Below are 27,526 nucleotides of genomic sequence, written 5' to 3' on the forward strand. Positions count from 1 at the left end.
AAATGCTCAGAGAGAATAGAGAGTCTACAAAAATCAGAAAACACAATAATACTGGGGGATTTCAACTCTCCCCATACTGAGTGGGAACATGTCTCTTCAGAATGGGATGGAGAGAAGATTTCTAGACAACATAAATGACTGTTTCTTGGAGCAGCGTGTCCTGAAACCCACAAGGACCGAGGCAATTCTTTATTTAGTCCTAGGTGGAACACAGGATCTGGTCCAAGAGGTGAATATATCTCAACCACTCAGTTTTAGCAACTATGAGGTTATTAAATTTAACATCCTTGTTAGGGGGCATATACCAAAGAAACCCACCACAATAGCATGTCACTTCAAAAAGGAGAACTATAAAAATGAGGAAGCTAGTTAAAGAGAAATTAAAAGGAACAGTCACAAGAGTGAAATGCCTGCAAGTTGCATGGAAACTATTTAAAATAGCATAATAGAGGCTCAAACTAAATGTATACCCATAGCAAAGTGAGACTCACCCGTGTGGCACCTCCTGCTTATTATCCTGGGAATTAGCTCAATTTCAGCCCAGAGCACCCTCTGCTGGCTAGTGGCTCACCTGCCTCAGGCCCCATGTCCCGCCCAGGCCCCAGATAGTGCCCTTTATCTCAGGGTTCTGCCCCTGCAGTATCCCCACTCTGGGTCTCCCCTCCCAGGGGAACCCCCACCCTCTAAACCCATCTTGCCTCAGTGGCTACTGCCAGTCATCATCCAGCCCCTGCTCACTGGGGCAGACTGCAGTCTGTAAACCACTCATCATTTGCAAGGGGGGGGGGTTGGACCTGCTGCCTTTGCCTAACCCCGGGCTGCACCTTTGCAACCCAGTTTTGGCCTTTAGCAAGGCCCGCAGCCTGGGGATTTACCAAGCTAGAGCTCCCCAGCTCCTCTTGCCTTTCCCCAGCCCTGCTCTGTACCCTGAGCTCCCAGGCAGCCAGGTCTTTCTCTCCCAAGAGCTAGAGAGAGACTGACCCAGCTCCTGGATCACAGCCCTTTTAGGGCCAGCTGTCTCCTAATTGGGCATGGCCCCAGCTGTGGCTGCCTTCCCAATCAGCCTATTCTTATTGGCTCTCAGCCCCAGCCCTCTCCAAGGGCTGGCTTTTAACCCTTTCAGGGCCGGAGTGGCGTGACTGCCCCGCTACAATACCCCAAATCAAAAAAAGAGTTAGAGGACCAACAAATGTCACCATGGCTGTTTAGCCATGTTTTAGAGTAAAAGAGGTGGTTAGAGGCAAAAAGGCATCCTTTAAAAATTGGAAGTCAAATCCTACTGAGGAAAATAGAAAGGAGCATACACTCTGGCAAGTCATGGGTAAAGGTATAATTAGGCAGGCCAAAAAAGAATTTTAAAAGCAACTAGCAAAAGACACAAAAACTAACAGCAAATTTTTTAAAGTACATCAGAAGCAGGAAGCCTGCCAAACAATCAGTGGGGCCATTGGACAATCTAGGTGCTAAAAGAGCACTCAAGGAAAACTAGATTGTTGCAGAGAAGCTAAATGAATTCTTTGCGTCGGTCTTCACTGCAGAGGATGTGAGGGAGATTCCCAAACCTTAGCCATTCTTTATGGATGACAAATCTGAGGAACTGTCCCAGATTGAAGTGTCAATAGAGGAGGTTTTGGAACAAATTGATAAATTAAACAGTAAATCACCAGGACTAGATGGTATTTACCCAAGAGTTCTGAAGAAACACAAATATGAAATTGAAGAACTACTATGTATGGTATGTAACCTATTGCTTAAATCTGACTCTGTACCAGATGACTGGAAGATAGCTAATGTGATGTCAATTTTTTTAAAATTCTCCAGAGGTGATCCCGGCAAATACAGGGTGGTAAGCCTAAATTCAGGCAAATTGGCTGAAGCCATGGTAAAGTACAGAATTATCAAAGACATAACTGAACACAATATGTTGGAATAGAGTCCACATGGCTTTTGTAAAGGGAAATCATGCTTCACCAATCTATTAGACTTCTTTGAGGCTGTCAACAGGCATGTGGACAAGGGTGATCCAGTGGATATACTGAACTTGGACTTTCAGAAAGCCTTGGACACAGTCCCTCACCAGAGACTCTTAACCAAAGTATGCAGCCAGGGGACAAGAAAGAAGGTCCTCACATGGATCAGAAATTGGTTAAAAGATAGGAAACTAACAGTCAGTTTTGACAATGAGGAGGAATAAATAGCAGAGTCCCTCAAGGACCTGTACTAGGACCTGTGCTGTTTAACATATTCATAAATGATGTGAACACTGAGATAGCAAAATTTGCAGACAGTATAAAATTACTGAAGACAGTTAGGACCAAAGCTGACTGCGAAGAGTTACAAGGGGATCTCACAAAATTGGGTGACAAAATGGCAGCTGAAATTCAATGTTGATAAATGCAAAGTAATGTACATTGGAAAAAGTAATCCCAACTATACATATATGGTGATAGGGACTCAACTAGCTGTTACCACTCAAGAAAGAGATCTTGGAGTCATTGCGGATAGTTCTCTGAAAACATCTGCTCAATGTTTCACGGCAGGCTAAAAAGTTAACAGAATGTTAGGAACCATTAGGAAAGGGATAGACAATAAGACAGAAAATATCATAATGTTGCTATATAAATCCATGGTATGCCCACACCTTGAATACCACATGCAGTTCTGGATGCCCCATCTCAAAAGAGATATATTAGAATTGGAAAAGGTGCAGAGATGGGCAACAAAAATCATTAGGGACATGGAACAGCTTCCATATGAGATGAGATTAAAAAGACAGGGACTGTTCAGCTTAGAAAAGAGATGACTAAGGGGGTCTATAAAATCATGAATGGTGTGGAGAAGATGAATAAGGAAGTGTTATTTACCCCTTCACATAATACAAGAACCCAATGAAATTAATAAGCAGCAGGTTTAAAACAAACAAAAGGAAGTACTTCTTCACACAACGCACAGTCAACCTGTGGAACTCATTGTCATGGGATGTTGTGAAGGGCAAAACCATAACTAGGTTAAAAAGAAGAATTAGATAAGTTCATGGAGGATAGGTCCATCAATGGCTATTAGCCAGGATTGTTAGGGACATGCTTTGGGTGTCCCTAAACCTCTGACTGCCAGAAGGTAGGAGTGGACGATAAGGGATGGATCACTTGATGATTGGCAGTTTTGTTCATTCCCTCTGAAGCACCTGACACTTATCACTGTTAGAAGACAGGATACTGGGCTAGATGGACCATTGGTTTGACCCAGTGTTGCCGTTTTTATGTTCTTAATAACAAGATAATTAAAGATAACACTTTTGGAGGGGGGGGGGTCCCCAAATTTTAGTTCTTGTTACTACCACAAGTTCAGTATAGAATATAATTATACATATGTACATACATACATTGTTCTAGGGCTCTTCTCTGGGAGGAAATATTTACCCTTCACCGTCTCTGTGGAATGGTATCCAATGCCTCTGTAGGGCATGCTGGCTCTTTAAAATTGGGAAACAAAGGATAGCCCCACAATCTCCTTCAAACTCCCCTTGAGTCTGTGCAACAACAGTCTGCAATTAGCTCAATCTGCAGCCATCCTAGTCTTCATCTTCTCCAGAGGTGTTAGGGAGCCTGCTGTCTAAATCAACAAAACTGGCAAAGCCCCTGAATCCCAATCCATGCAGCAGCACTCTCTGGTCCTTGCACTGCTCCACCACTGAGATTTCCACTCTGGTTCCCTCCCCTAGAATTCCCATTTGTTCTCAGAGAGGGACTCAGGGGGTGTCCTGTCAGGCTACTTACCCACAATGGAAATCAACCAGGCAGTTTCAAACAGCTAATGAGCATGCCCTGTGCTCACCGTACCCTGTGCCTGCATCATTTAGACCCACCTGGCGGAGTCACCAAGTGGCTTGGTCAAGTCTTCAGGCACCCAGAGCCCACCCCAAAAAACAAAATCAAGAGCCATGTGTCCTCCCCACTGTTCCTCCTCTTATTCACACCATTACATGTTGCGATGCAAGCAGGAGGGATACAGAAGGACTTCACAACACAGCCATTAACACTTTTAGCTTCTATTCTTCTGGAGGGTCCGGAGGTGGAAGATGAAAGAAAAGCTCCTCTGCTGGCGAGACAATCAGCTAAATTCTTGCTAAACTCAGTGGTTCTAGACCTGTCTCTAGACCTTTATTAACAATTGCTCCAAAATGAACCACTAAGCATCTCCCTGCACTAGGCAAGTGCCTGCTGTGCCTATATTGTTGGAGCAACTCTAATGAATAGCCATTTCCAAGCCTGTCAATCAGCCAGTTTCACAGAAGCCTTCAGCTGCTTTTGCTTAAAAAAAAAAAATCATCAAAAACACAAAGCGAAAAGGGAAAGCTACCAAGATCATTTTACAATTTAAAATTTACACTGAGCCAATTGTTTGCCACCCACCTCAGACTCCTACAAACAGATATTAACCCTCTCCAGCCCAATCAACCTGGAACGCTCACTAAATATCTATGTCTCTCTATCAGAGCTGTCACTTTAACATCTGTCAGCAGTGTATGGAGTTCTGAAGAGGTGTGTTATTACTGGATGGGTCCGTGACAATAAATTATAAACAGAAGCACAATATAAAAAAATCCAGCACACGTTTCTCCTTTGAGAGCACTGGTTCCAGCCCCTTTGCCTAGCGCAGAAGCACCACAGTGGGCAATGGTGCATTTGCACAGGGAAATGGGGGCACCTGCACTCCATAGCGCAGAGGAACTGGGCTCCACAGGAGCTGTCTCTGGGGTAGCCCAGCAGGAGAGATGGACAGGCGATGGGTCAATGGATAGGTTCACATGTAGATGCGCTGCACAACCCCCGCCCCCATTGAGAAAGGGTGCCAGAGCTAGTACTGCAGTCCAGGGATCACACTAGCAGAGCAGTGACTAAACTGATGTTCTGTGCCCTGGTGGGGAGGATTCCATCTCCCTCGCTGGCGTGAAAATCCTCAGATAAAGGCTGCACTCAGGGTTCAGGATTTAGGCTGTCAAACAAACTCAGCTAGTAGTGTGGTCAGTGGATAGAGCATTACAGTGGGACTTGGGAGACCTGAGTTCTGTGGGAGGGTGAGCTTGGATAAGTCATGTCCCCTGCCTGTGCGTCAGTTTCCCCATCAGTACAATGGGGATTATGAGGCTTGTTACCCGAAATTGGGCCAGCTAGTAAGCTTAGGGAGAACTAATGACACACCAGAGTTTGGCAGAAAGCAGCATGTTTATTATACTGATAACTAAACTCAAAAGGGGGGGCGGTGTCACACTCACACTCGCATATTCACGCTCCCAGGACAGGCATGGCACTGGAGATGTCAGGATCCTTCAAGGTAAGTGTCCCACGGCGCAGCAATGGATGGTGCGATGAAGGTAAGTCTTCCCGAGGTACAATGAAATGCAACGCGGTGAACCACTGGCCAGGCAGTCCGGGCGAAGGGTCTTTACGGGAGGTACAAGCTTGTGAGTGCACTGCTGAGCACATGGCCCCTTCCCCTTTTAAAGACCTGCTCCTCATGGCCTGCGACTAGAGATGACTTGGCCGCATCTGGTTGGTCACACTCCACCTCGGACAGTGTCCATGCAGTGTCCATGCATTGGGTGTGTGAGCGCTGCCTAATTAGAGTCCCAGACACCTTGTCTACCTGGGAGCTCTTCTGATATTCCAGCTGTTCAAGCAGCCCATTCATCCCACAAGCATTCCAGGAGGGAGGGGAGGGGGAAAGCCACTTCACAGGTATTCAAAGAGGGAGAGGAGACAAAAGGGGGGGAAGGTGTAACAGACCCTTTGAACATACAGGTTATACAGAGCATACAGATCACTGCTGCTCCTACAATAAGGCTGACCTCCTTTGTAAAGCACTTGTGAGATCTACTGATGAAAAGAGCTACATATTATTAACTCTTACTCCTGTCCAGTATCCTATACACCAGGGATCAGCAACCTTTGGTGCTTTTTGAGGGAGTGTGGGAGGAGAGGGGTTGGTAGGCTGGTTTGTTAATTGGATTCTGGCCCATCAAGGGAAAGTACAGAGCTACAAAATCATTTGTATTTTTGAGAAACGCAAGAGCACAGCTCCTCAGCTGGTGCAGATCTACATAGCTCCGCTGATTTCCATGGACCTACGCCTGCTTTTATGATATACATTCTGACTTCTTATTAATGGCCAGCAGGATGCAGTAGCTGACGGTAGCGACGCAACATGGTCCAGCGGATCAGACATGGAAACTCAGGGTTTTACTCCCCGCACCCAACCTGTCATGGGTGGCCTTTGCCAAGGTATGTTGCCTTTGTCCAGTGTATTTATATTGCAAGCACCTTGGGGATGGCCCTACGTGGTTGTACAGCATGTACTACAATGGGGCCCTGATCTCGCTGGGGCCCCTTTCTGCCACTGTACTAATTACTGTGAGAAAGGATAAGTAGGTCAGCTTCAGTATGGCTTTCCTGGGTATTTTAAACGCTCACTTTGACTTGTTAGGCATGGGTATTGCTTGTGTTAGACTCTCTCTTCCTACAGTTGGGGAAATTATTTGCCTAACTAGGGGGACAGAATAAAGCCTAGGTTGGAGGTTTATTATTAATTCATATATTTCCAAATCTAGACTAACGTGTCATTAGGGCTGAACGTGCCTTTGACATTAGGGTTGCTTAATAGTATAAGAAGAGAGTGCAGCATTTATGCAGTATTGGTTTCCTTGCCATGCAAAAAAAAAAAAAATCAATAAAAATAAAGCAAAAGCACTTGATGGTGCAGGTGCTAGATAATGGGATGTAGTGCCTGGAGTGCTTTTACACCATGTAATGTTTTTGTCTGCTTGCTTTGCCATATCACTGAGGCAGCATTGCACCTAAGGAATTATTCAATCAGAGAGACTAAAGGAAGTAAACAAACATCATCAGTGACATGCACAGCTTCTAAAATGATAGTTAATAATCAGCATTTCTCCAAGATCTAACTGCCTACACAGTCAAATATATTGTGGTAGTACGTAGGAACCTCAGCCATAGCCCAGGAGCCCAGTGTGCATGGTGTTGGACAAACACAGAACAGTCCCTGCCCCAGAGAGCTGACAATCTAAGCAAGAACTTGATCTCAGAAAGTTCAGATTCACATAACCCTCTGCAGCTGTCTCCAAAGAATGTACAATGGAAGACTTGGATAAGCAGCAAGGCTGAAGCACTCCTGGAGGTGCTCTTCCCAGAATGTGCTCAAGGCTCACTGGCTGGGCTGCGAGGAAGCTGGCACTTGTCCCCTGTTGCACTGTCATCGGTTCAGTGGCTTGCCACAGCACTAAAGTTATGCTAAGAAATGAAACAAAATAAATGAGTTCAAAGGTCAAAGCCATGGAAGTACTTGGCCTGCACTGGGTAAAAGTGGCTGTCTGTTTGCAAAGCTCAGAGCTCATCAAATATTAACTATCCCCTCCCTGCCACATCCCTGCTGAGGGAGTGAGGAAAATCCCCACTGGGGTCATTTGGAAAGTTTCTCCTGCTCCAGAGCTTCACTGAAAAAGGAGACATTCGCAAGTGTGAGACAGGCAAGCGGAATCAACATCGAGGAGGTGCCAAGTAGAAAGGCAGAGCACGTGCCAGCTTAGGATGTCTACAAAACACGGAGAAGCCTCCCAAACAGGTGAGTAAGGAACAGATCCAACCTCCAGGTGAAAGAACGCTTAGGACTAGCTGGCAGAAATCCTCCTCCGGTAGGGCTCTGTTCGCAGGATTAAAGGCAGCAATTCCACAGGGTTAAACTGCCAGTGAACATTCTGGTCAGGGAGCTGGGCCTCATCAATCCCTTTGAACATTAGCCAACCCCCGATGGTCTCTCGTGGTTCCCCGTCCTCGCTCCTGAGCTGGATTGGTAGCCACTTTTAGCTCCTCAAACTTCCAACCACACCCACTGAGCACTAGGAGGAGAGGTCTCTTGAGCTGTTGTCTTGGGTTCCGCAAGCAGTTAGCAAGTGGATGGGGGTGAGAACCCCCAGCAGCAGTGCAATGCGATGGGAAGTCTTCAAATACTGTTTTCCTGGGGGCTAGAGGAGGTGGTTTCCATTGGATAAAGGCCTGCACTGACACACACACACACACACACACACCTGCATATGCACACATCCATGAGAAGAAAAACACTTCTCAAGGAAAGTGAGGGGAAAATCTGCAACTGTAAAGGGGTGGGGCCAAATTCTGCTCCTATTAAAATCAATAGCAAAACTCCCACTGACTTCACTGGAGCAAGACCGAGCTTTAGACATAGGAAGGAATTAAAAGCACCACTTAGTCTGGCTGGATGTTTGCGATTATGCTGGGGGTACAGGTGCACAGAGAGCAGAACTTTAGAAAGGAAGGGTGCTTGGGCTTCATGCACTAGCCTCAGAGCACTGGCTCAGTTCAGTGTCTGCCTGGCTTACTAGGTGACCTTTGGCAAGTCACTCACTCTCTATAGCTCCCCATCCATACAACAGCGATAATGCTCCTCCCTCCCCCTCCCCACCTCCGTGCCTTTCTGGTCTATGGAGATGGTAAGCTGTGGGGACAGGGACAGTCTCTGACTCTGTATATGTTCCGGGCCTAGCTCCATGAGATCTCCAGCTCAGGTTGGACCTCTGGGCTCTGCTCTAACAATAAAGACCATAAGAAGGCAGAGGAGGGAATCGAATTGTGTTTTATCTCATATATAAGCCCCCTCAAAATGGCTTACTTTGGGAGCAGCTCCCTTCTCCCCAGCCTGCCCCCGACAACAATATTCCACTGTCAATTTACTTCTCTTAAACGCCAAAGAGTCCAACTGCCTGGTCTTCTCCTTAATTGCACTATGTCCTTGGATTCTAAGTATGCTCCCCTTCTCTTCCCCATCCCACTAAGGGGCGACCAAAGTGGAGGTGGGCTCAGAGGTCATGGCTGTGAGAAGTAACAGGGTGGTGCTGGATAATACCATCTGCCCGGCTGAAATCATCATCTGCAATGGCAAGATAGCTGACATTCTGCCCAAGAGGAGCTGGGTTTGTGCCAGCGGAGAGAAGGCAAGTATGGGCCAAAGTGCTAGATGAACTGGCATTGAGGAAACAACCATGTATCAAAGATTAGAGAGATGTTAGAAGGAACAGCTATCAGGGATAGAGTAGTTGCATTTAAAAATCAATGCAAAAAATGAAATCTTAAGGCAGATCCTCAGGTGAAGCTGCAGACTCCAAAGACTACAGAGGTATATGTAGATTTACACCACTGAGGGTCTAACCCAGTGGATTATACTGGTGGAAGTGAGATCAGGCCCCTGGAAGTTGGCACAAATAATGTAGAGGCAGCCCCTGAAGTTCCCATCCCTAGCTGTAGGCAAGATGCTGGGCCATTTTATTAGTTCCATATAGATGGCTAGCCTGTGACCTCCGTGACCTGAGAGTAACTCCACTCATTTGAATGGAATTACTCCAGAGTTCAACTGGCATCACTGAAAGTAATCAAGCTGTTCTTTCTTTACCTCAGTGCTGACCCATAGTGTAGTGAGCCAGGGCTCTCAGAGACCAGAGTAACTGGTCAGCACACATTTCCTTTCAAGTTCCCATAAACATTTTTAGTAAATAGTTGTGCCCCGTTATCACAATTTCAGGTGTGTGTAATGGGGGAAAACAGATGTGTCCTTGTTGCCAAGAAGGCTAATGGCATTTTGGGCTGTATAAGTAGGAGCATTAACAGCAGATTGAGGGACATGATCATTCCCCTCTATTTGGCATTGGTGAGGCCTCATCTGGAGTACTGTGTCCAGTTTTGGGCCACACAAACAAGAAGGATGTGGAAAAATTGAAAAGAGTCCAGCGGAGGGCAACAAATGATTAGGGGGCTGGAGCACATGACTTATGAGGAGAGGCTGAGGAAACTGGGATTATTTAGTCTGCAGACGAGAAGAATGAGGGGGAATTTGATAGCTGCTTTCAACTACTTGAAAGGGGGTTCCAAAGAGTATGGATCTAGACTGTTCTCAGTGGTACCAGATGACAGAACAAGGAGTAATGGTCTCAAGTTGCAGTGGGGGAGGTTTAGGTTGGATATTAGGAAAAAGTTGTTCACTAAGAGGGTGGTAAAACACAGGCATGAGTTACCTAGGGAGGTGGTGGAATCTCCTTCTTTAGAGTTTTTTAAGGTCAGGTTTGATAAAGCCCTGGCTGGGATGATTTAGTTGGAGATTGGTCCTGCTTTGAGCAGGGGGTTGGAGTAGATGACCTCCTGAGGTCCCTTCCAACCCTGATATTCTATGATTCTATGCTTACCAGTGTCTGGATAAGGAGAGGGAAGCCAGAAAACTTGACTGCTTTGGGCTAGATCCCCAGATGGTGTAAGTTAGTGTAGCACTGTTTAAGTCAACGGGCTATGCCAGTTTACACCAGCGGAGGATCTGGCCCAGAGATTGGCCTGAACCAGAATCATGGGTCTGGAAGAGACACAAAAATCACACCCACACACAGCTCTGGTGAAGTTCACAGCATGGGCAAGCCAGCTGGGCCCAGCTCATCAAGATCACCTCTGTTCTGTCAGGTAAGTGCTAGAGCGTGCAGAGGGGAAATCCTCCTCAGAGGGGACAGGGTCCCTCTCCCCCCAGATTTGCTGCTTGAACACTGCTGAAGCCGCCTGCCCTCACTCCGCCCCTCCCCCCCGCCACACACATACACTATCAGCAGGCACGGGTCACCTCTCGTCCTCCTTAACAGTGTATTTTCAAACAGGCTGAAGCCAAGCCTCCTATTCTGTAGGTGCAAATTGAACCTACAGTGTTGCACTTCTTAGATGAACTGAAGGTGCACATCAGAGCACTTGCACCCAGGGCTGGCTCCAGGCACCAGCCGACCAAGCACGTGCTTGGGGCGGCACCTTGGAGCAGGGCGGCGCTCGATTTTTTATTTATTTTTTTTGTTTTTTTTTATTCGGCGGCGCGGCGCTCGGAGCGGGGGCGGGGGCTTCGGGCGGCATGGTGCTGGGGGGGCGGGGCTTTGGGTGGCGTGGTGCTCGGAGGGGGGGCGGGGGCTTCGGGCGGTGCTCGGGGGGGCAGGGCTTCGGGCGGCGCGGTGCTCGGAGGGGGGCGGGGGCTTCGGGCGGTGCTCGGGGGGGCGGGGCTTCAGGCGGCATGGTGCTCGGAGGGAGGGCGGAGCTTCGGGCGGCGTGTGGCTCGGAGGGGGTTTGGGGGCTTCGGGCAGCATGGTGCTTGGGGGGGCGGGGCTTCGGGCGGCATGGTACTCGGGGGGCGGGGTCTTGGGGGTGCGGGGGCTGGCGCGGTGTGGCGCTCGGAGGGGGGCGGGGCTTCAGGCGGCGCAGCGCTTGGAGGTGCGGGGCTTTGGGTGGCGTGGTGCTGGGGGGCGGGGATTTCGGCGGCACTCGCGGGGGGGGGAGGTACGGCAGGGCGGCTCTCTTCTTTTTTGCCTGGGGCGGCAAAAAAGTTAGAGCCGGCCCTGCTTGCACCTCTAAAGTAGAGGTGCAAACTTGGCGAGTGCAAATTTCACCCACAATTGGAAGAACACCCTTTTGCAAGTTTGGCCCTTGGTATCAGGGACATGAACATGTGAAGTCAGCCATCAAATTTGTTTGGCATATTTTTAATACCTGATTAAAAGATCTTAGCAGGATCTAGTGCACAGGAGCAAACTGGAGACATGAAAAGAATAGCAAAGTAAATCACTGATTAACTGGGATCATCAGACTGGCATGTCTGAGATTAGGGAGCCGTTTTGACAGTGTGTAGGAATTGTACCTGGGTGCAGATGAACTTTAGAACATTTGCTACCTCACTGGCCTAGTCAATCTGTTGGAGGTATTCATGGAAGTCATTGGGAAATCCACATCTTCCCATCACTCTGGAAGTCACTTCCTGATGGTGAAGCCCTGCACAGGACTATTTTTAAAATCCTGATCCCGTCCCGCCCCTTAATACACTCCCACCCACTCCCACATAGTTTCTTGCATTTTTATCCCACTTCCACCCGCAAAAACCTTAGATTCTGCAAAAGAGACAGATTTTTTTATGCTACTAAAACAACAATTTTACCACTAAAAGAATAAAACAAATTTTGCTTAAACCACGTAAAAATACTTTAACTCCCATTATAAGAGACATCAGATCTCTTTCTATCCCTGGCTTAAATTTAAGTATTAAAACCTTTATTTTAAAAAAGAAAAACTTGCTGTACATTGCTCAAATTCTATATAGGACAAGGTGACGAGAGAGTTAGTGTTTTCCTGCAAACCCCCACAGACTGGACTTTTTTCCCACCCAATCCTGACCGCAACAAAGTACATTTTACCCACTCCCACTTATGGCAGCAGTCCTGGGATCCACGGGATCCCATCCAGTCCCACTGCAGGGTTCTAGCCTGCATGCAAGAAACTGGGTGTAGCAGGGACATCACCTCTAGAGTACCCCCTTGTGGTAAAGGGTGGCCCTGCAGGCACCCCACATTCCCCTCCTGCGCCTCCCCATGACTTTCCATAGTCCAGAGTATTTAATATAAAAGGTTCCCCTTCTGGAGTCCGATTTATTGCGGCTGTACAGTTTCCAGCAACCCTCTCCTTTCAGACCACTTCTAGCACTGCCTGAAGTGTGTGTGTTTGTGCATGTGGGGGGGGGGAGCAGTAATCATAATCTGGGGGCAGCTGCTGTGGTAAAACAGTGCTTAAAATGCACCCTCAGTAACCCAGCTCAGTTTGTATTTGCTTTGCCAGGTCTGCACCATGCCCTTGAAGCCCGGCCTCCAGGCCCAAAGCCTTCCCGCTTTGCTAAGGGACTCCACCATCCTCCTGCCATAGTTACTTCTGCGCTTCTCCTTGCCCCCCAGCAGCTCCACCATGGCAGGCAACAAAGTCTTGCAAGAAACAGAACGAAACAAAATCATCCTGACAACAGGGCTTCCTTCCAGACAGCTCTACTGGGGCGCCCGCAGCCTGCCAGCTCACAGCACCCAGCCAGCAGCCTCCCCTGCTAGATCTCTCTGGGACTCTTGCAGGAGACTTTAGCTCATCCTCGGCTCCATCCAGACAATCCCTATCTACCCCCGAGGCCTGATTGGGTCACATGGCTGAACCCATCTCCCCATAAAGGGCCAGCCACCCTGGGACACTGGGCCTTTTCAGTGCTAATCGCAATGTTGATGTGGGCTGAGAGGATTCTAACATGACCTCCCTCCCCCGGGATTGTCCGTGAGTTCCTTTCTCCCTGCAGGTGCTGGACGTTGGCGATCTGGTGGTGATGCCCGGGATCATAGACCCTCACGTCCACACATGTGAGCCAGGGCACACAGCCTGGGAGGGTTACTCTTCTGCAACCAAGGCTGCTGCTGCAGGAGGCGTCACAACCCTGGTGGCGATGCCGCTGTACGGTACCGAAGTCGGGGTGGGAGCAGCATTACTGCACACACCTATGGGTTACCTCCTTGTTGCCATGCATTGGAAGGGGCCCATACAATGATAGCATGACCTTTGTAAAGGGAAGGATGGAGCGGAGAGCGAAGTGGCTCCTCACTGTGCATTGCACTGGGTTTGATGGGTCTTGGAGACCCGCCTGTCCTGCATGTGGATAGTTAGGCCCAAGCCATCTCCCACTGAAATCTATGGGCATCTTTCCATCACCTGCAATGGGAGGGTGGATCAGGGCCCCTGCAGAATGGGGCAGACCCTCCGTTGGTATAAAGGATGAACCTAAGCAAATTTACACCAGCTGAGGATCTGGCCCCAGGACTTCAGCCCACTCTTTGCAGGTGTTGAACATGTGCTGTTCAGGTCGCCCTTTCCCTCTGCAATGCTGCTGAGTTATTCTGTCTGTGAAGGGTGTGGGGTGACAAAAGAATGGGAGTTCAATGGGTGCATGCTATTTGCTAAACTCCTGCCAGGTCAGGGAAAGCCCAGCCTTTGCTGGGGGAAAGTTCCTTTGTGGCACGTGCCGCTGGGTGAAGCTATTCTCCACCACCCCACGCAGCTTGGAACGCAGGACAAATCCCCTACAAACTGCAGCTCAGAGATGCAAGGGAAATAAACTGCATCCAAATCTGCCTGTTCCCAGCAAGCACTGCCACTGGCCCAGCTCCTGAGTGACAAATGTGGTCCAACAGTGCTCTCTGCTGCCCACACCTAGTACCCTCAGGACGAAAAGAAAAAGGATTTATAAGCAGAAGTTTATTTTGAGAGGAGGGGCAAAGATCCTCATTCTGATGTCCATCCGAAGGCTGAACTAGGGGAAGTAGGGATCCAGGCATGGAGGGTCCTGATAGCAGAAGGAGACCATCTACAGGGGATGAAAACATAAAGGGGCTTGCCGCTGGCAGGGGACTAGGAAGTATAATCCATTTGTAGGGGCTGAGGGCTTTGGAGGAAGTGTCTGGTGGGGACGAGTGTTCTAAGGGAGCACCAAACTGTTGGTAGCTCTGGTCCCCATTTTGTCTTAATCATCCTCTGTCTACTCCCATCCCACTATATTATTACCCACTTTTGCTCCCAGTGCCACACCGGAAAATGAGATCTGCCTATGATCCTCTATGGGAGCTAGCTGCGCCCTTGTCTACCCTGCACTCTCCTCATCCCGCATTCCTTGTGCACTCTTTCTCTACATCTCTGTAGCATTCTCCCTTCCAGTCAAGAAAGGGGTCTGGGCCTCACTAAGGTGCTCTCTCTCTCTATGCCCTCCAGGAGCTGTCTTCCCCCAACCACAACTCTGGAAAACTTTGATGACAAGCTGCAGTCTGCCGAAGGGCAGTGCTATGTGGATGTAGCCTTCTGGGGTGGAGTCATCCCTGGAAACCAGGTCAGTGGCTGTTATTCAGCAAATGAAACAGCATGAAATACCAGCTGGAATGGGGCAAGGGCAGATACCCAGGACTCATCTCCTCTCTGGGGAGTTTCAGTGCAGGGAGCCAACGAGCTTAGTGCTTCTGGAAACCTGGCTGCAAGTCACTAAAAAAATGCTGCACAGTCAGTGCAGACTGCGAAATAAAGCAGAGGAAACTGATCAGTCCAACAAAGTCGTGGTGAATGGGTCAGTCAGTAATGCTGAACATGCCTCCCACTCAGCTGATCTGCCTAACCACACTGGGGTCTCTTGGGGAAGGGACACAGAACGATGTCCCAGGAATGCTGCTAACAAATCTGCAGCCACTGGCAAGGCTCCCATTGACTTCAATGGGGCCAGGGTTTGGCCCTGGCTCCTGTGAGGCTGATGAGAGAATCCCAGTCCCTGCTGTTGTTAGAAGGGGCGTCTGGGCTGGGTCAGCTTGCAGGTATTGGGAGGTTTGTGTTGGTCCAATCTATTAGCAATGGGGCAGTAAATATCATAATAATCATAGAATCCCATTGTCCTAGCACGGGGTCGGAGATTAGTGGGCATTGGCTGAGCAAAGTTGTTGGGTAACCGCTAGCACAAATACAGCTTTGATCTGTTGAAATGAAGGATTTGCCTACTAAGGGGCATCTTGACCTTCAAAGTCTATTGGAATTTGACCTTCTCTGGAGAAGAATGTTGAAGAAATTGATGGCCCTATCCATTGTGGAGCAGAGCTTTCCCATATGCATGCTGAGTTATTGGCTAGGACGATGCCTCGTGGGGCATATGGACAGTAGTTTAGGTGCTCGTACTTTGGCAGATTTTGCTTAAATGTGGCTCTCATAGTTGGAGCCATCCGGAAGGGCTGGCTGAACCAGGTGCTTGATAACCTGCAAACGTAGAACATAACATCTATCTCAGTCACTGCCCTACTTTCATCATCTCAGATGGCCAGGCTATCATTCTGCAGCAAATGCTAGGGTTGGAATGCACACCCTGCAAAGGCTGCATTAAGCAGAACCGGTGCATAGTGGGATGTCCAGGCCTGAGTGCATCACTTCTGTTGCCTGCTTTAGGATGAGCTCCTGTCCATGCTGCAGGCTGGAGTCCCAGGCTTTAAGTGCTCCCTGATTGCAAGTGGAGTGGAGGAATTCCCCCACGTCAGCCTCCAAGATCTGCACATGGCAATGAATGAGCTGCAAGGCACAGACTGTGTCCTCTTGGTAAGTGTCACTGCTTATGCTCAGCTACCCTGGTCCCATGAAGTTCAGGTCCCTGCTTTCTCTCTTCAGATTCAAAACCCAGTGCTTCTGTAACCCACACACCTCCTGGGCGTGGTGTTCTGTCCCATCGAGTGGCACTGAGACCACTCAGAGAGAGAGATTAATGAGTTTGCTCTACAGCCTTAGCTAACAGCCATATGCCTTTTAGCTCATGCAGTAGAGGCGCATGCATTTAGCTCCAGAGGTCCCAGGTTTGATCTCGCCCGCCAACGACCGGGGTATGTCGGTGTTACACTACCAAATCAGAACAGCAGCATCTCCCACGCACTTGGCGTAAGTGTAACTAACTGCACCAAGGGCAGGGCAGGGGAGGGCCCACATGGTTCAGTGGGCAGCGTTCCTGCCCTGGAGACTGAAAGCAGATACTGGTTTCCAGCTTCCACCTTCAAATATTACCTTCAAAGACAACCATCCCCATGACAAGCCTCTCCCCCTGGAGTGTGATCCCAGAGCACATGGAGACTCGGGGGACAAGCATCCCAGAAAAGCCATTGATAGATTAGACAGAGCCAACCTTTCCTGGCACTCCAGAAAGGGAGGAAGTTGCCATCATTTGTGTGTTATCTCAACCCCCCAGGACAGGCGGTTTCCAAGGGTTTTCAATCCCCAGGAGACAGCAGGGCTCTTCTAATGTATGGCTCAGAGTGTGACCCACCAGGCCCTTCTGTTTCCTTCCACAAATGGGAAAGGAGGGTAATGGGAGGAGGAGCCTTGGAAAGGGCTTACCTCCGCAACCTGTTAGCATTAACCCATCCCTCCATTTGGATTCTCTTTCCAGTTCCACGCAGAGCAAGAGCTGGGCCAGTGGAAGCCGGCACTAGAGGGTACGTGGTGACGACTCTGGGATGGAAACATACGGCAAGCACATCTCTCTATGTACACAGCCTGCAGGAGGCATATGGGCCTGACTCTCACTTCCATTCAGGCCCCTTTACGCTGCCAGGGCAGGGCACACACAGACACCCCACGACACCGATGAATGTTGCAAGCAAGAGACTACTGACAGAGGAGTCACGGAATAAAATTCCCCTAGCTGTAACCCTTTCTGGGCAGTTAGCCACTCCCTACACATCCGGGGCCAGGTCCTCCGCTGGTGTAAATAGCCCACGGAGTCCAGGAGCACATCACTATGTCCCTTAGGCACAAACCTCCTGCACCTCGAGATGCAAACCTGACTCTATATCCTTCTCCGGTGTCTGTGCAGACCCCACAGAGTACAGGGCACTCCTGGACTCCCGCCCCGATGCAATGGAAGTGGAGGCCGTCCAGACCATCGCTAATCTCTGCCTCCAGTACAAGTAAGGAACCATTCTCCTTGGGGTTGGGAAGCAGGGAGGAGACACATGAGTGCTTTAATGGCAGTGACCTTTGACCTCCAGAAAGTTGCTCTCTGCACGCCCCCCCCATCTGGCTCTCTGCTTTCATTGCACAAAAGGGTGTGCGGCCCCTATCCATGCCAAGAGAGCCGTGGCAATGTAAACTGAGGGCAACCCGTCACTGGGCAGAAAGGCACACACACACACGGGCTTCCCCTCCAGCAGGGAAGCCAGTGACCCCCTTCCCTCGCCCATCTCATAGGTGCGGTGAGTTGGCGTAAGCGCGTGTCCTTTCCTCTCGGGCACCCCCTCCTGCCCAGATGCAGCCTTGCCTGGGATATTGTCTCTCATACCCCTCTGGTGGCCACTTCCTGTGCGGTGGGGGCCACACCCAGCTGCTCTCTTCCCCAGACTGCCTTGCTGGGTCTCCTGTGGCTTGGCTCTCTGGCCAAGTCACACACTGGTTCAGTCCCCTTCCAGGTACCAAAAGGCCCAACTAATAGTCCTCCTCCCCTTCTCAGGTGCCACTAAAGGCCTCTGCTTCTTGGCCTCTTCTCCTGGCCCTGCAGAGCTTCTCCCGCAGGGTTCTCCTGCCTCCCTTCCCCAGGGATCTCCCTGTTGCAGAGCTTCTCTTTTAACTCAAACGCCTCCTGGGCGTCTCCTCTATTCCCTCAGCCTCACACACCCTAGCTTGGGGCTCCCCTCTGCTCCTTGTGCGGCTCGCATGCTGGCTTCTGCAGGCTCTTCCCAGAGGGGACCCTCCTCCTTAGCTCTGGTGCTTCACCACCACAGCTGGGGTCAGTCTCTCTTTAAGCCCCAGGAGACTGAGCTGGAGTCACTAATTATCGCTTGTGTTGCCAGCTCATCAGTGAGACTGAGGACAGTGGCTAAGTCACAGGTGGTGACACTTCAACTCTGCTCTCAACCATCACGAGATGAGGAGTGAAGTCACTGGCCTGAGGAGAGCTGCCCAGCCAGCAGGATAACTGTCTCACGCTCTCTCCTAATAGGGTGCCCTGCCACATCCTCCATCTCTCCTCTGCTCAAGCCCTGCCCATCATCAGAGAAGCTCGCCAGAAAGGGGCACCACTCACTGTAGAGACTGCCCACCACTACCTCACCCTGACGTCTGAACGCATTCCACCTGGGGGCACCTACTACAAGTGCTGTCCTCCTATCAGGGCCAAAACCAATCAGGTAATGAGACCTAGAGGGGCTCCAGAGGGGAATCTCAGCCCAAGACATCAGATGCCATGAGCATAACCAGGGCTGGGGGAAGGAGGCACCAGCAAAGGAGGGAAACGAGGCCACCATCTAAGAAGATACATTTCAGGAGCAGCAGAAGTCAGACTGGGCCAGCTCTTCAGTCTCTGTGGATCCCATCCTCTTGCCCCTCACTCCCATTCTGCAGAATCCAGGCAACTCTGTCACTCATGTCTCCTCTGCTTCAGTCACCTGGTGGTGAATCCCTGAGTGTGGCCTTGATCAAGCATGGTCCACTCTTGGGATGGGCTGTTGTGGGACACAGTGAGGTTCGGGAAGGAGGTGGCTACAGTGGCCAAGGCTCTAGGTGACCAAGGCCCAGACAAGGGTTTTAGCCGCAGGAACAGAAAGGAATGGATGGGGTTTGGACATGTTATGGAGGGAGAGTGGCAGGGGTTAGGGATGGTCTGAACAGAGATGATTGCTCTCGGGCTGAACAGAGGGTGCCTGGTTAAGGACAGGAAGGTAGGGCTGAGGGTCACCAGCACAAAACTCTCCTAGCTAAACCATGTGATTGGTGCTGAAGTTACGTGGGGTGGAGCGGGCAAAGGACATTGACAGAGGGAGGAGGGGAGGTACTGCCAAAGGAAGTACCAAAGGAGCCTCAGATAAGCAGTAGGAGAAGCAGGAAAGTGCAGGCTCTGCAGCCTCAAGAATGGAGTGCTTCCAGGAAGATGAAGTGCTCCATGGTGCCAAAGGCAGTGTTCCCTAATGGCTAGAGCACTGGCTTGGGATTCAGAAGACCTGGGTTCTACTCCCATTCAGCCTCTAGGTGACTGGGGGCATGTTGCGTCCCCTCCCTGTGCTTTGGTTTCCCTCTCTGTGCGATGGATGTAATGATGCCCCCTCCTTTGTCAAGCACTTGGAGACTAACTGGTGACAAGTGTTGGCTAAGAGGCAGGTGTTACGATTATTGTCAGTTAAAAGGACACAAATGAAGAGGCCATGAGCTCTGTGCTGGTGTCAGCTCTCCTGAGTTTCAAGATATCTGGTGTGTTTTGTAAAGCCCAGCTCGGGAAGTCACAGTCTCACAGGAGAACAGGGGCTGTGGGTTGTGTTAGTTCAGTTTCTAGCCCCCGAGATTGTAGAGAAAAGTTTGAAAATGTGAAGCGAGTGCACCCGACGGGCTCAGAGACCAGGGGCAAGTCAGCAGGTCCCTGAATGGATTGGGGCTTGGCCACACTGGATTTGGCTACAGAAAGGTAGCTGATGACCTTGGCAAGGGCGGCTGCTGTGGAGTCAAGAGAGCAGAAGCCAGGCTGCCGAGGCCCCAGGAGAAAGGCAGGGCTGGGCAGTTACCTGTCTGGCTACAGCAAGGTCCAGGTACTGTATAAACCAGCCTGGGTTGTGGGTGTCCAGGACAGGGGCTATTAAAGCTGTGATAACAAAGGCCTCCCTTCAGTCAGTGAGGGATCTTTCCTACCTTCCATCTCCACACTGCTCAGTTCACAGCAGCCCCCTGGAAGATGATGGAGCCCATCTCAGCAAGCAGGATGTCCCATTTGATGTTGTCAGGTGGAACCACTTCACTGTCTTATGAAAGGCATCAGATGAAGCTTGTCAGGCCAGGAACATTCCAGCCCTCCAGGACCGGGCATGAAGGGCAAGGGGGTGTGAAGAGTGCATGTGGCTCGCTGCTTCTTCCTGTGGTTCTGGCAGGGCCTGGTGTGCCATCAGCTAGGGGGAAGCTGGGTTTGGACAGTTGCAGTTAATTGCTCTGGGATGAGATGTACTGATAAAGCTATGGGGCTGTGTGCTATTCAGCCACTAGCTGTCTTGTACACTGGACACGGGTCCAGGCAGGGAAACAAAACTGGAATAGGAGCTGTGTAGAAACCTCCTTGTTTGTGTTTATATCTAGTAGTTTAATTTAATCACTGTCTTCTATATAAAATGGACTGAGAGTCCATATATCATGACAGGATGACTCAGGCTAATTTAAGACTTTCTGCATATAATAATGGTCCTATCAGACTAGCTGGCAGAGCAAATACCCTCTTCTGTACAGGAAAGAGTCCTCCACCCATCCCAGCCTGTTGTGAGGTTAACCTCTCCCTTTCTCTTGCCTCCAGGAGCAGCTGTGGAGTGCTCTGCAAGAGGGGCTGATCGATATGGTGGTGTCAGCCCATAACCCCGGCTCACCAGACCTCAAAATCTTGGATGATGGAGACTTTTTCAAGGCCCAGGGAGGCATTGCCTCACTGCAGTTTGGTAAGAGGGGTGGGTCAGAACATCCTGGCTGTATTGAGTATGCCAGATATGGTGTACAGCAGGGCTTAAATTCAGCCAGAGCCCTCAAGAGCAGAGCTCCGGTAAATGTTTTCAAAACCTTAGGAGCCCTGGTGCCTCCCCACATGGGACAGAAGCTGTGAGCCACAGTGCCTACTCCCCCCCCTAAAGCCCCAAGTCACCCTGCCTTGCAGTTGAAGCCCCGAGCCCTCAAGGTGGGAGGGGGGCGGAGGTTCTGGGAAATAGTCTCTGAGAACTTAAGCCCTGGTGTACACTCATGGCAACTCAGTGCTCGGTCATCTTCCGAGGGGATGGGGGCTGCTTCAGACTCCAGTTCTGACCCCCCCCCCCGGTGGTTTCATTAACTGTATTCTGCCTTATCTACTGCCCAACCCCTCCAAGCCTCAAGATGACTAGCCCAGTCCTTCTGCATTATTCTATTCATGTTCTCCTACCATGTTTGTCACCCTGGTATCTGAGCACTTTCCAGTAGTGCATTAAGCGATAGGCCTAGCATCTGCCACATGTGGTCCATTCATTCGTCCAAGTCCCAGGGGAAATAGTGCATGTGGCTGTTTTGTTGTTTAATGTTCAGTTCTGGGTACTGCATTGTCTGTTTTTATCAGCAAAGGCCAGGTGGAAGGAGTGCATCTTGCACTTGAAGGGGACAGCGATGAGGGTTGTGGGCATGCGTTCCACACAGCCTCTGTTGGCTAAGGCATGTGGAGGAAGGCTGCAGCGGCTGCCCAAGCTCTGGCTAGCTCTAGCCACTGTTATCAGCCCCTGTAGTGTAATGAGAAATAAATGCACTCACACTTACAATAAACAGAGACCCTTGTTCCCACTACTGATGGAGGACCATGGAGGGTAGAGACCTCTCCAGCTTCAGTTGCTCAATCTCAGGAGCCATGTGTGACCTTCCATGAGCAGGAGATAGACCTGACCTATCAGTAACAGCCTTGATCCCCCTACACATGTCCTGATTGCTGTTGGAACCACACGCAGGGCTTCCTCTGTTCTGGACCTCAGCAAAATCCAAGGGATTCTCCCTTCATGACATGGTGCAACTGATGTGCAAAAATCCTGCCAGCCTGAGCCGACTGGATGACCACAAGGGGGCGCTGTGCACAGGGATGGATGCTGACTTAGTGATCTGGGATCCAGACAAGGAGTTTGAGGTAATGATGGGAAAGGCGTGTGGCACAGAGTTGGAAATGCCCAACATTGGGTGTGTGCAGTATAATAATTAATAGGGAAATAGGATGAGTCTTTGGCTTGAGATGATCCAAGATGTAGGCTGAGATATACAATAGTATATACGTAATGAATGGAAGGGCAGTCTTGATAGACTGAGATCGGACACTTGTAGAATAAAATTTCGCCTAACTTTTGGTTGCCACTTTCGTTCATCTCCTGTGACCTGTTACCCTGAAAAGGAACACGAGCCTCTGTTTATTTCCCTACTTGAGGAGGTCCAGGATGATGCTGGTTAAAAGAGTCCCATTCCTAGGTGGTGACAGGGGGCAGGCCATGTTTGAAGACATTCTCACTTCAGCAGCCATAAAATTCATTGTTGTTGGTTTTTTTTTAGGTGAAGAAAAACATGATTCAACATAAAAACCAGGTACAAGAACAGTTCATACTCTCTATATTCACACAGTACATCCTCTTTCTCCCAACCCCCTCGGGAAAGTAGTAAGACTTTAAACTAAACCCCTTTTATTGTTGGTAACTTGCACCCTCACCTACTGTAGAACACACTCCTTTGGCTTCTAGTTGTAAGGAAATCTTACAGAAGTACAAATGATGTCTCAGACCCTGTAGGGATTCTAATTGCCATCTCTGTTTAGTCGTGGAGTTCCTTACACTGCCCAACAATGCACCTGAAAGGACACTGTCTTTTAGTGAGAGGATATTCAACCTCCATGTTGACTGTATCATTGGTTTCCTCTTGCAGAGGAAGACCCATAGCAATGGCCTTCAAGAATGAGCATGGGGCTTGAGTGTTATGTCAATATCTGGCAACCTGTGACTCGTAAATGGAAACTTGTGGTAAAACATTCCAGTGAAGAGCTTGCATTGCAATGGCTGGTGTGTTTTCTCTCCTAGCTGACCCCATACCTTGGCTTCCAGCTTCGTGGAGAGGTTCTTGCCACTCTCGTGCATGGCAGGTTGGTTTATCTGAAAGGAAAGTTCTCACCCAAGCCGGAAGGAGTCCTGCTTGTAACTCAGAGAAAGATGTCCACAAGAGTCTCCTCCTCGCCCTACTACTGACTAAGAATGGAGGAGAGAACGTGACCATGAGACCAACCAAATTATTGAGAGCCCCATGTGGACCAGGAAAGAGAAGAGAAGAATGTGGGGTGGGGGGAGGGGAAACAGTCATGGAAGCAGAGGGCATGGCCCATTCCCTAGTTCACTTCCATAAACTCACGCTTGCAGGAAAAAGGGTTTGTGGGTGGCTGTAGAGACACTGCCTGATCTTTCGCTCAGCTGCTGGAGGAGGTCTCCAAGAGGAGGAGAGAAGTGAGACCAAAGGCGGTGAATGGAGAGCAAAAAATTCCTCTCCTCTCGTTGCCTAGCGCTGAGCCCCACACATCCAATTTACAACCCTAATGGGCAATCATTTTGAGGGGAGTTTCAAAGGAGCCTAAGGGGCTTAGGCACCCAGCTCCCCTTCCCTTTCAATTGGATTTGGGTGCCTAATTCCCACAGGCTCCTGTGCAAATCCCAGCCTTGATGTTGCAATGACCTATGATGGCAATGGACTGGACTATGCTGTGTATGTTAGAGTGACATTCTTTCCCCTTTTGTGCAATGGAGAGCTTTGCAGGACCGCTGGAGTCCACCCCAAAGGCAGAACTGTAAGCCAGCAAACCAGAACCTGAGGCAATGCTTCTGGCCGAGCTATGGAACATTGGAATTGTATACGAAAGCTTTTATTAAAGCAGCATGCCAACCTGTGGGTGTGTGAAGAGGAGTATTCAGTAGGTGTTGGAATGCTTAGCTTTGGGCCAGAGCCAACAGCTGTGCCAATAGAATGTAATTAGTCCCTTTAGTCGTATACAGCGAAATCTAACTCTGCTGGGTGTTGCTAGAGGGCAATGGCAGAAGGAGATCCAATGGCTGGAAGCTGAACTCAGCAAAGTTCATAGAGGAAATAAAAAGAAAAATGCTTATACAGGAGTTTAGTTGACCCAGAAACAGATTCCCAAGGGCTAGGGGAGTAACCCAAGTCCAGTCAAGCTCTAAAAGACACCATTCTAAACAAGACAGCCCTTAGTTCCTCCTCAAGCTCCGGGACTTGATGCAGGAACCCCTGGGGGGAAGTTCTATAGCCCTCAGGCTATGCAGGAGGTCAGGCTAGATAATCACTGGCCTCCCTTCTGGCCTCAGCAGCTCTGAACTGTCTACCGGTTTGTTTGACTAATATGAAGTGTGATTAGCCTTGACTTGCTTTAGGCTCTGCCGTACCAGTGCCTGGGATGCAGGGGGCTGGCCTGCAGGCCTTCTCCATCAGAGGTGCAGCTGTTGGTCGAGGTTGTGGGGGCGGGGCTGGCTCTCCAGGGAGAGCTGGCACGTTGCACATGGGAGAGTCGATCTGTGAATTGCTCCCACTCTTTGTACGGCCCAACCACACTCTTTCCCTTCATGTTCAGGATGGGGAAAGCATGAACAGAGATCTTTGAAATAGCACTGCCAATTGTATGATCTTATTCATCCCTATTTTCCTATGTCAGGCCTGACCCCAAACCCCCTGCAGACAGTGAAGAGCCTCCTACTGACCTTAGAGGACATTGGAACAGGGCCGTGCTGCTGCTCTCAGGAAATAGAGCTGGCTGGAATTTTTTTTTTTCTTTCATGTGGACATTTTCACCTTTTCATCACAACACTTCCCCCCCACCCCCACCCCTGGGGGTTCAGAGTTCAGGTTTTTCATGGGAAGCAGACTTTTTCCATGCACATTTTTGTTTAGTCAAAAACCCAATTTTCCACCAAACACACAGTTCCCCTGGAAAAATTCCCACCATACCTCCTGAGTACATAAAGCCCCTTGCACAACTGTCCCATCAGAGTGTGACCATTGCATGGTCTGTGCTGCTGGATGTCATCAGCAACTTACACAAGATCTTCCCAAACACAGCCTAGCCCAATGCAGTCTGCTCAGCCTTCACCCTCCTTTTAAAAACCATCAGGAGCAGAGTAAACTGACTCTGGTGCTGTCATAAGAGGGAAGCAAACACTGGTAAAACATCAGCCAGTCTCTCAGCAAGTTATCTTAACCTTATGACTGAGGGGTAGAGGGGGGCGGTGTGTGCGTCTGCATGAGAGAGAGATCTATGCTTGTTACTTGTGTGTATGAATCATTTGAGTTAGGCAATAATTTCTCTTGCCTAGATCACTCCCTCTTGCAGAAAAGCCATGCAGAGGAGGGGAACAGCAGGGGGACTCCATGAAACTTCCCTGGCAGAGTCCGCCCCTGCCCCGCTCACTCTCTTCAAGGGTTTTCTGGCTGGCCTGGGGAGGGGTGTCAGCCCTGAAAACCTATTAGCTCCCAAAGCTCAGCTGGCTGCTCTCCCTGGAATCCCTCTAAGGACATCCAGGGGCTTTGGATCAGCAACTCGATAGTGGTGCCCTAGCTGAGAGGGGGCCTGGTTGCTCAGTGAATTTAACCTGAGGCTGCAATAAATTAAGTGTTGCCCAGGGAATCATGTTAAAAACAGACACTTGAACATACAAAGGCACAGAGAGCAAACCCAACAACATGGGCTCCCCACATGCACAGCCCGCCGCCATAGGGGCACCTAGGGGAACTCCCCCAGAAGAATTCAGAGACAAGAGGACATGCAGATCTCTAGGAACAGCCCCAAACCCCCACATGTGCTCTGTGAAGGAGAGGGATGGACACAGTAAGACACGCCAACCTTGCCTGCTCATTCCTGCGCACACCCGAGGGAGAAAAGAACACCAGGCAGGCATCACTGCTGCTCACACTGCCCACACCAGATGGGATAGGCTGGAGCAAGAGGGTTGATCGCTGGCAAAACCTCATGCATCCTGTGTTGGTTTTATAAATGAAACACCTTGTCCTGCTTTGGATTCACTGGGTATAGGGAGCAGTGCAAGGCTCCACATCCAGTGAGGCAGAGATTGGTTCTAAGGAAGGTTCTTGGGCTCCCAAGAAGCAGCAGACCGTAGGACTCTTGCAGACGTAGGACAGCGTTAAACCTTCTGCTCACAAACAGGGAAGAATTGGTAGGAGAAGTAGAAGTGGGTGGCAACCTCCACAGCAGTGACCATGAGATGGTCGAGTTCAGGATCCTGACAAAAGGAAGAAAGGAGAGTAGCAAAATACGGACCCTGGACTTCAGAAAAGCAGACTTTGACTCCCTCAGGGAACTGAAGGGCAGGATCCCCTGGGAGGCTAATATGAGGGGGAAAGGAGTCCAGGAGAGCTGGCTGTATTTTAAAGAAGCCTTATTGAGGGTGCAGGAACAAGCCATCCCGATGTGTAGAAAGAATAGCAAATATGGCAGGTGACCAGTTTGGCTTAGCAGAGAAATTTTCGATGAGCTTAAACACAAAAAGGAAGCTTACAAGAAGTGGAAACTTCATCAGATGACTAGGGAGGAGTATAAAAATATTGCTTGAGCATGCAGGGGTATAAACAGTAAGGACAAAGCACAACTGGAATTGCAGCTAGTGAAGGGTAACAAGAAGGGTTTCTACAGGTATGTTAGCAACAAGGTCAGGGAAATTGTGGGACCCTTACTGAATGGGGGAAGCAACCTACTGACAGATGATGTGGAAAAAGCTGAAGTACTCAATGCTTTTTTTGTCTCGGTCTTCACAGACAAGGTCAGCCCCCAGACTGCTGCACTGGGTAACACGGTATGGGGAGGAGGTGAACAGCCCTCAGTGGTGAAAGAACAGGTTAAGGACTATTTAGAAAAGCTGGATATGCACAAGTCCCTGGGTCCGGATCTAATGCACCTGAGGGAGTTGCCTAATGTGATTGCAGAGCCATTGGCCATTATCTTTGAAAATTCATGGCGATCGCGGTAGGTGATGATTGTAAAAAGGCAAATATAGTGCCCATCTTTAAAAAAGTAAAGGAGGAGAACCCGGGGAACTACAGACCGGTCGGCCTCATCTCAGTCACTGGGAAGGAGCAGGTCCCCAAGGAATCCATTTTGAAGCACTTGTAGGAGAGGAAGGTAATCAGGAACAGTCAACATGGATTCACCAAGGGCAAGTCATACCTGACCAACCTGATTGCCTTCTATGATGAGATAACTGGCTCTGTGGATATGGGGAAAGCGGTGGATGTGATATATCTTGACTTTAGCAAAGCTTTTGTTACAGTCTCCCACAGTATTCTTGCCAGCAAGGTAATAAAAGTATGGATTGGATGAATGGACTATAAAGTGGATAGAAAGCTGGCTAGATCATCGGGCTCAATGGGTAGTGATCAACGGCTTGATGTCTAGTTGGCAGCTGGTATCCAGCAGAGTGCCCCAGAGGTTCCAAAGAGGATGGAGCTAGGTTGTTCTCAGTGGCGGCAGATGACAGAACAAGGAGCAATGGTGTCAAGTTGCAGTGGGGGAGGTCTAGGTTGGATATTAGGAAAAACTACTTCAC

At 49.6% G+C, this 27,526-nt stretch overlaps 1 protein-coding gene across 1 annotated transcript; it reads left to right on the forward strand.

Moving 5' to 3' along the window:
* Positions 1-7,604: 7,604 nt before the first annotated feature.
* On the forward strand, positions 7,605-23,158 carry LOC135884049 (allantoinase, mitochondrial-like). Its single transcript, XM_065411341.1, has 12 exons — positions 7,605-7,638; positions 8,868-9,025; positions 13,204-13,355; positions 14,664-14,778; positions 15,870-16,016; positions 16,855-16,900; positions 17,281-17,374; positions 18,403-18,589; positions 20,728-20,866; positions 21,890-22,062; positions 22,476-22,508; positions 22,994-23,158. Exons 1-12 carry the CDS (start codon positions 7,605-7,607, stop codon positions 23,156-23,158), a joined length of 1,443 nt encoding a protein of 480 aa, XP_065267413.1.
* The last annotated feature ends 4,368 nt before the right edge of the window (positions 23,159-27,526 follow it).

Source organism: Emys orbicularis, chromosome 9 (genome assembly GCF_028017835.1).
Source record: "Emys orbicularis isolate rEmyOrb1 chromosome 9, rEmyOrb1.hap1, whole genome shotgun sequence".
NCBI lineage: Eukaryota > Metazoa > Chordata > Testudines > Emydidae > Emys > Emys orbicularis.

What these genes read in the sequence shown, in the direction of transcription:
- LOC135884049 (XM_065411341.1), top strand. Translation starts at nt 7,605, where the DNA reads ATGTCTACAAAACACGGAGAAGCCTCCCAAACAG. An exon ending in ACCCTGGTGGCGATGCCGCT is followed by an intron (nt 13,356 to 14,663) that starts GTACGGTACCGA and finishes TATGCCCTCCAG; the next exon opens with GAGCTGTCTTCCCCCAACCA. An exon ending in GCACAGACTGTGTCCTCTTG is followed by an intron (nt 16,017 to 16,854) that starts GTAAGTGTCACT and finishes TTCTCTTTCCAG; the next exon opens with TTCCACGCAGAGCAAGAGCT.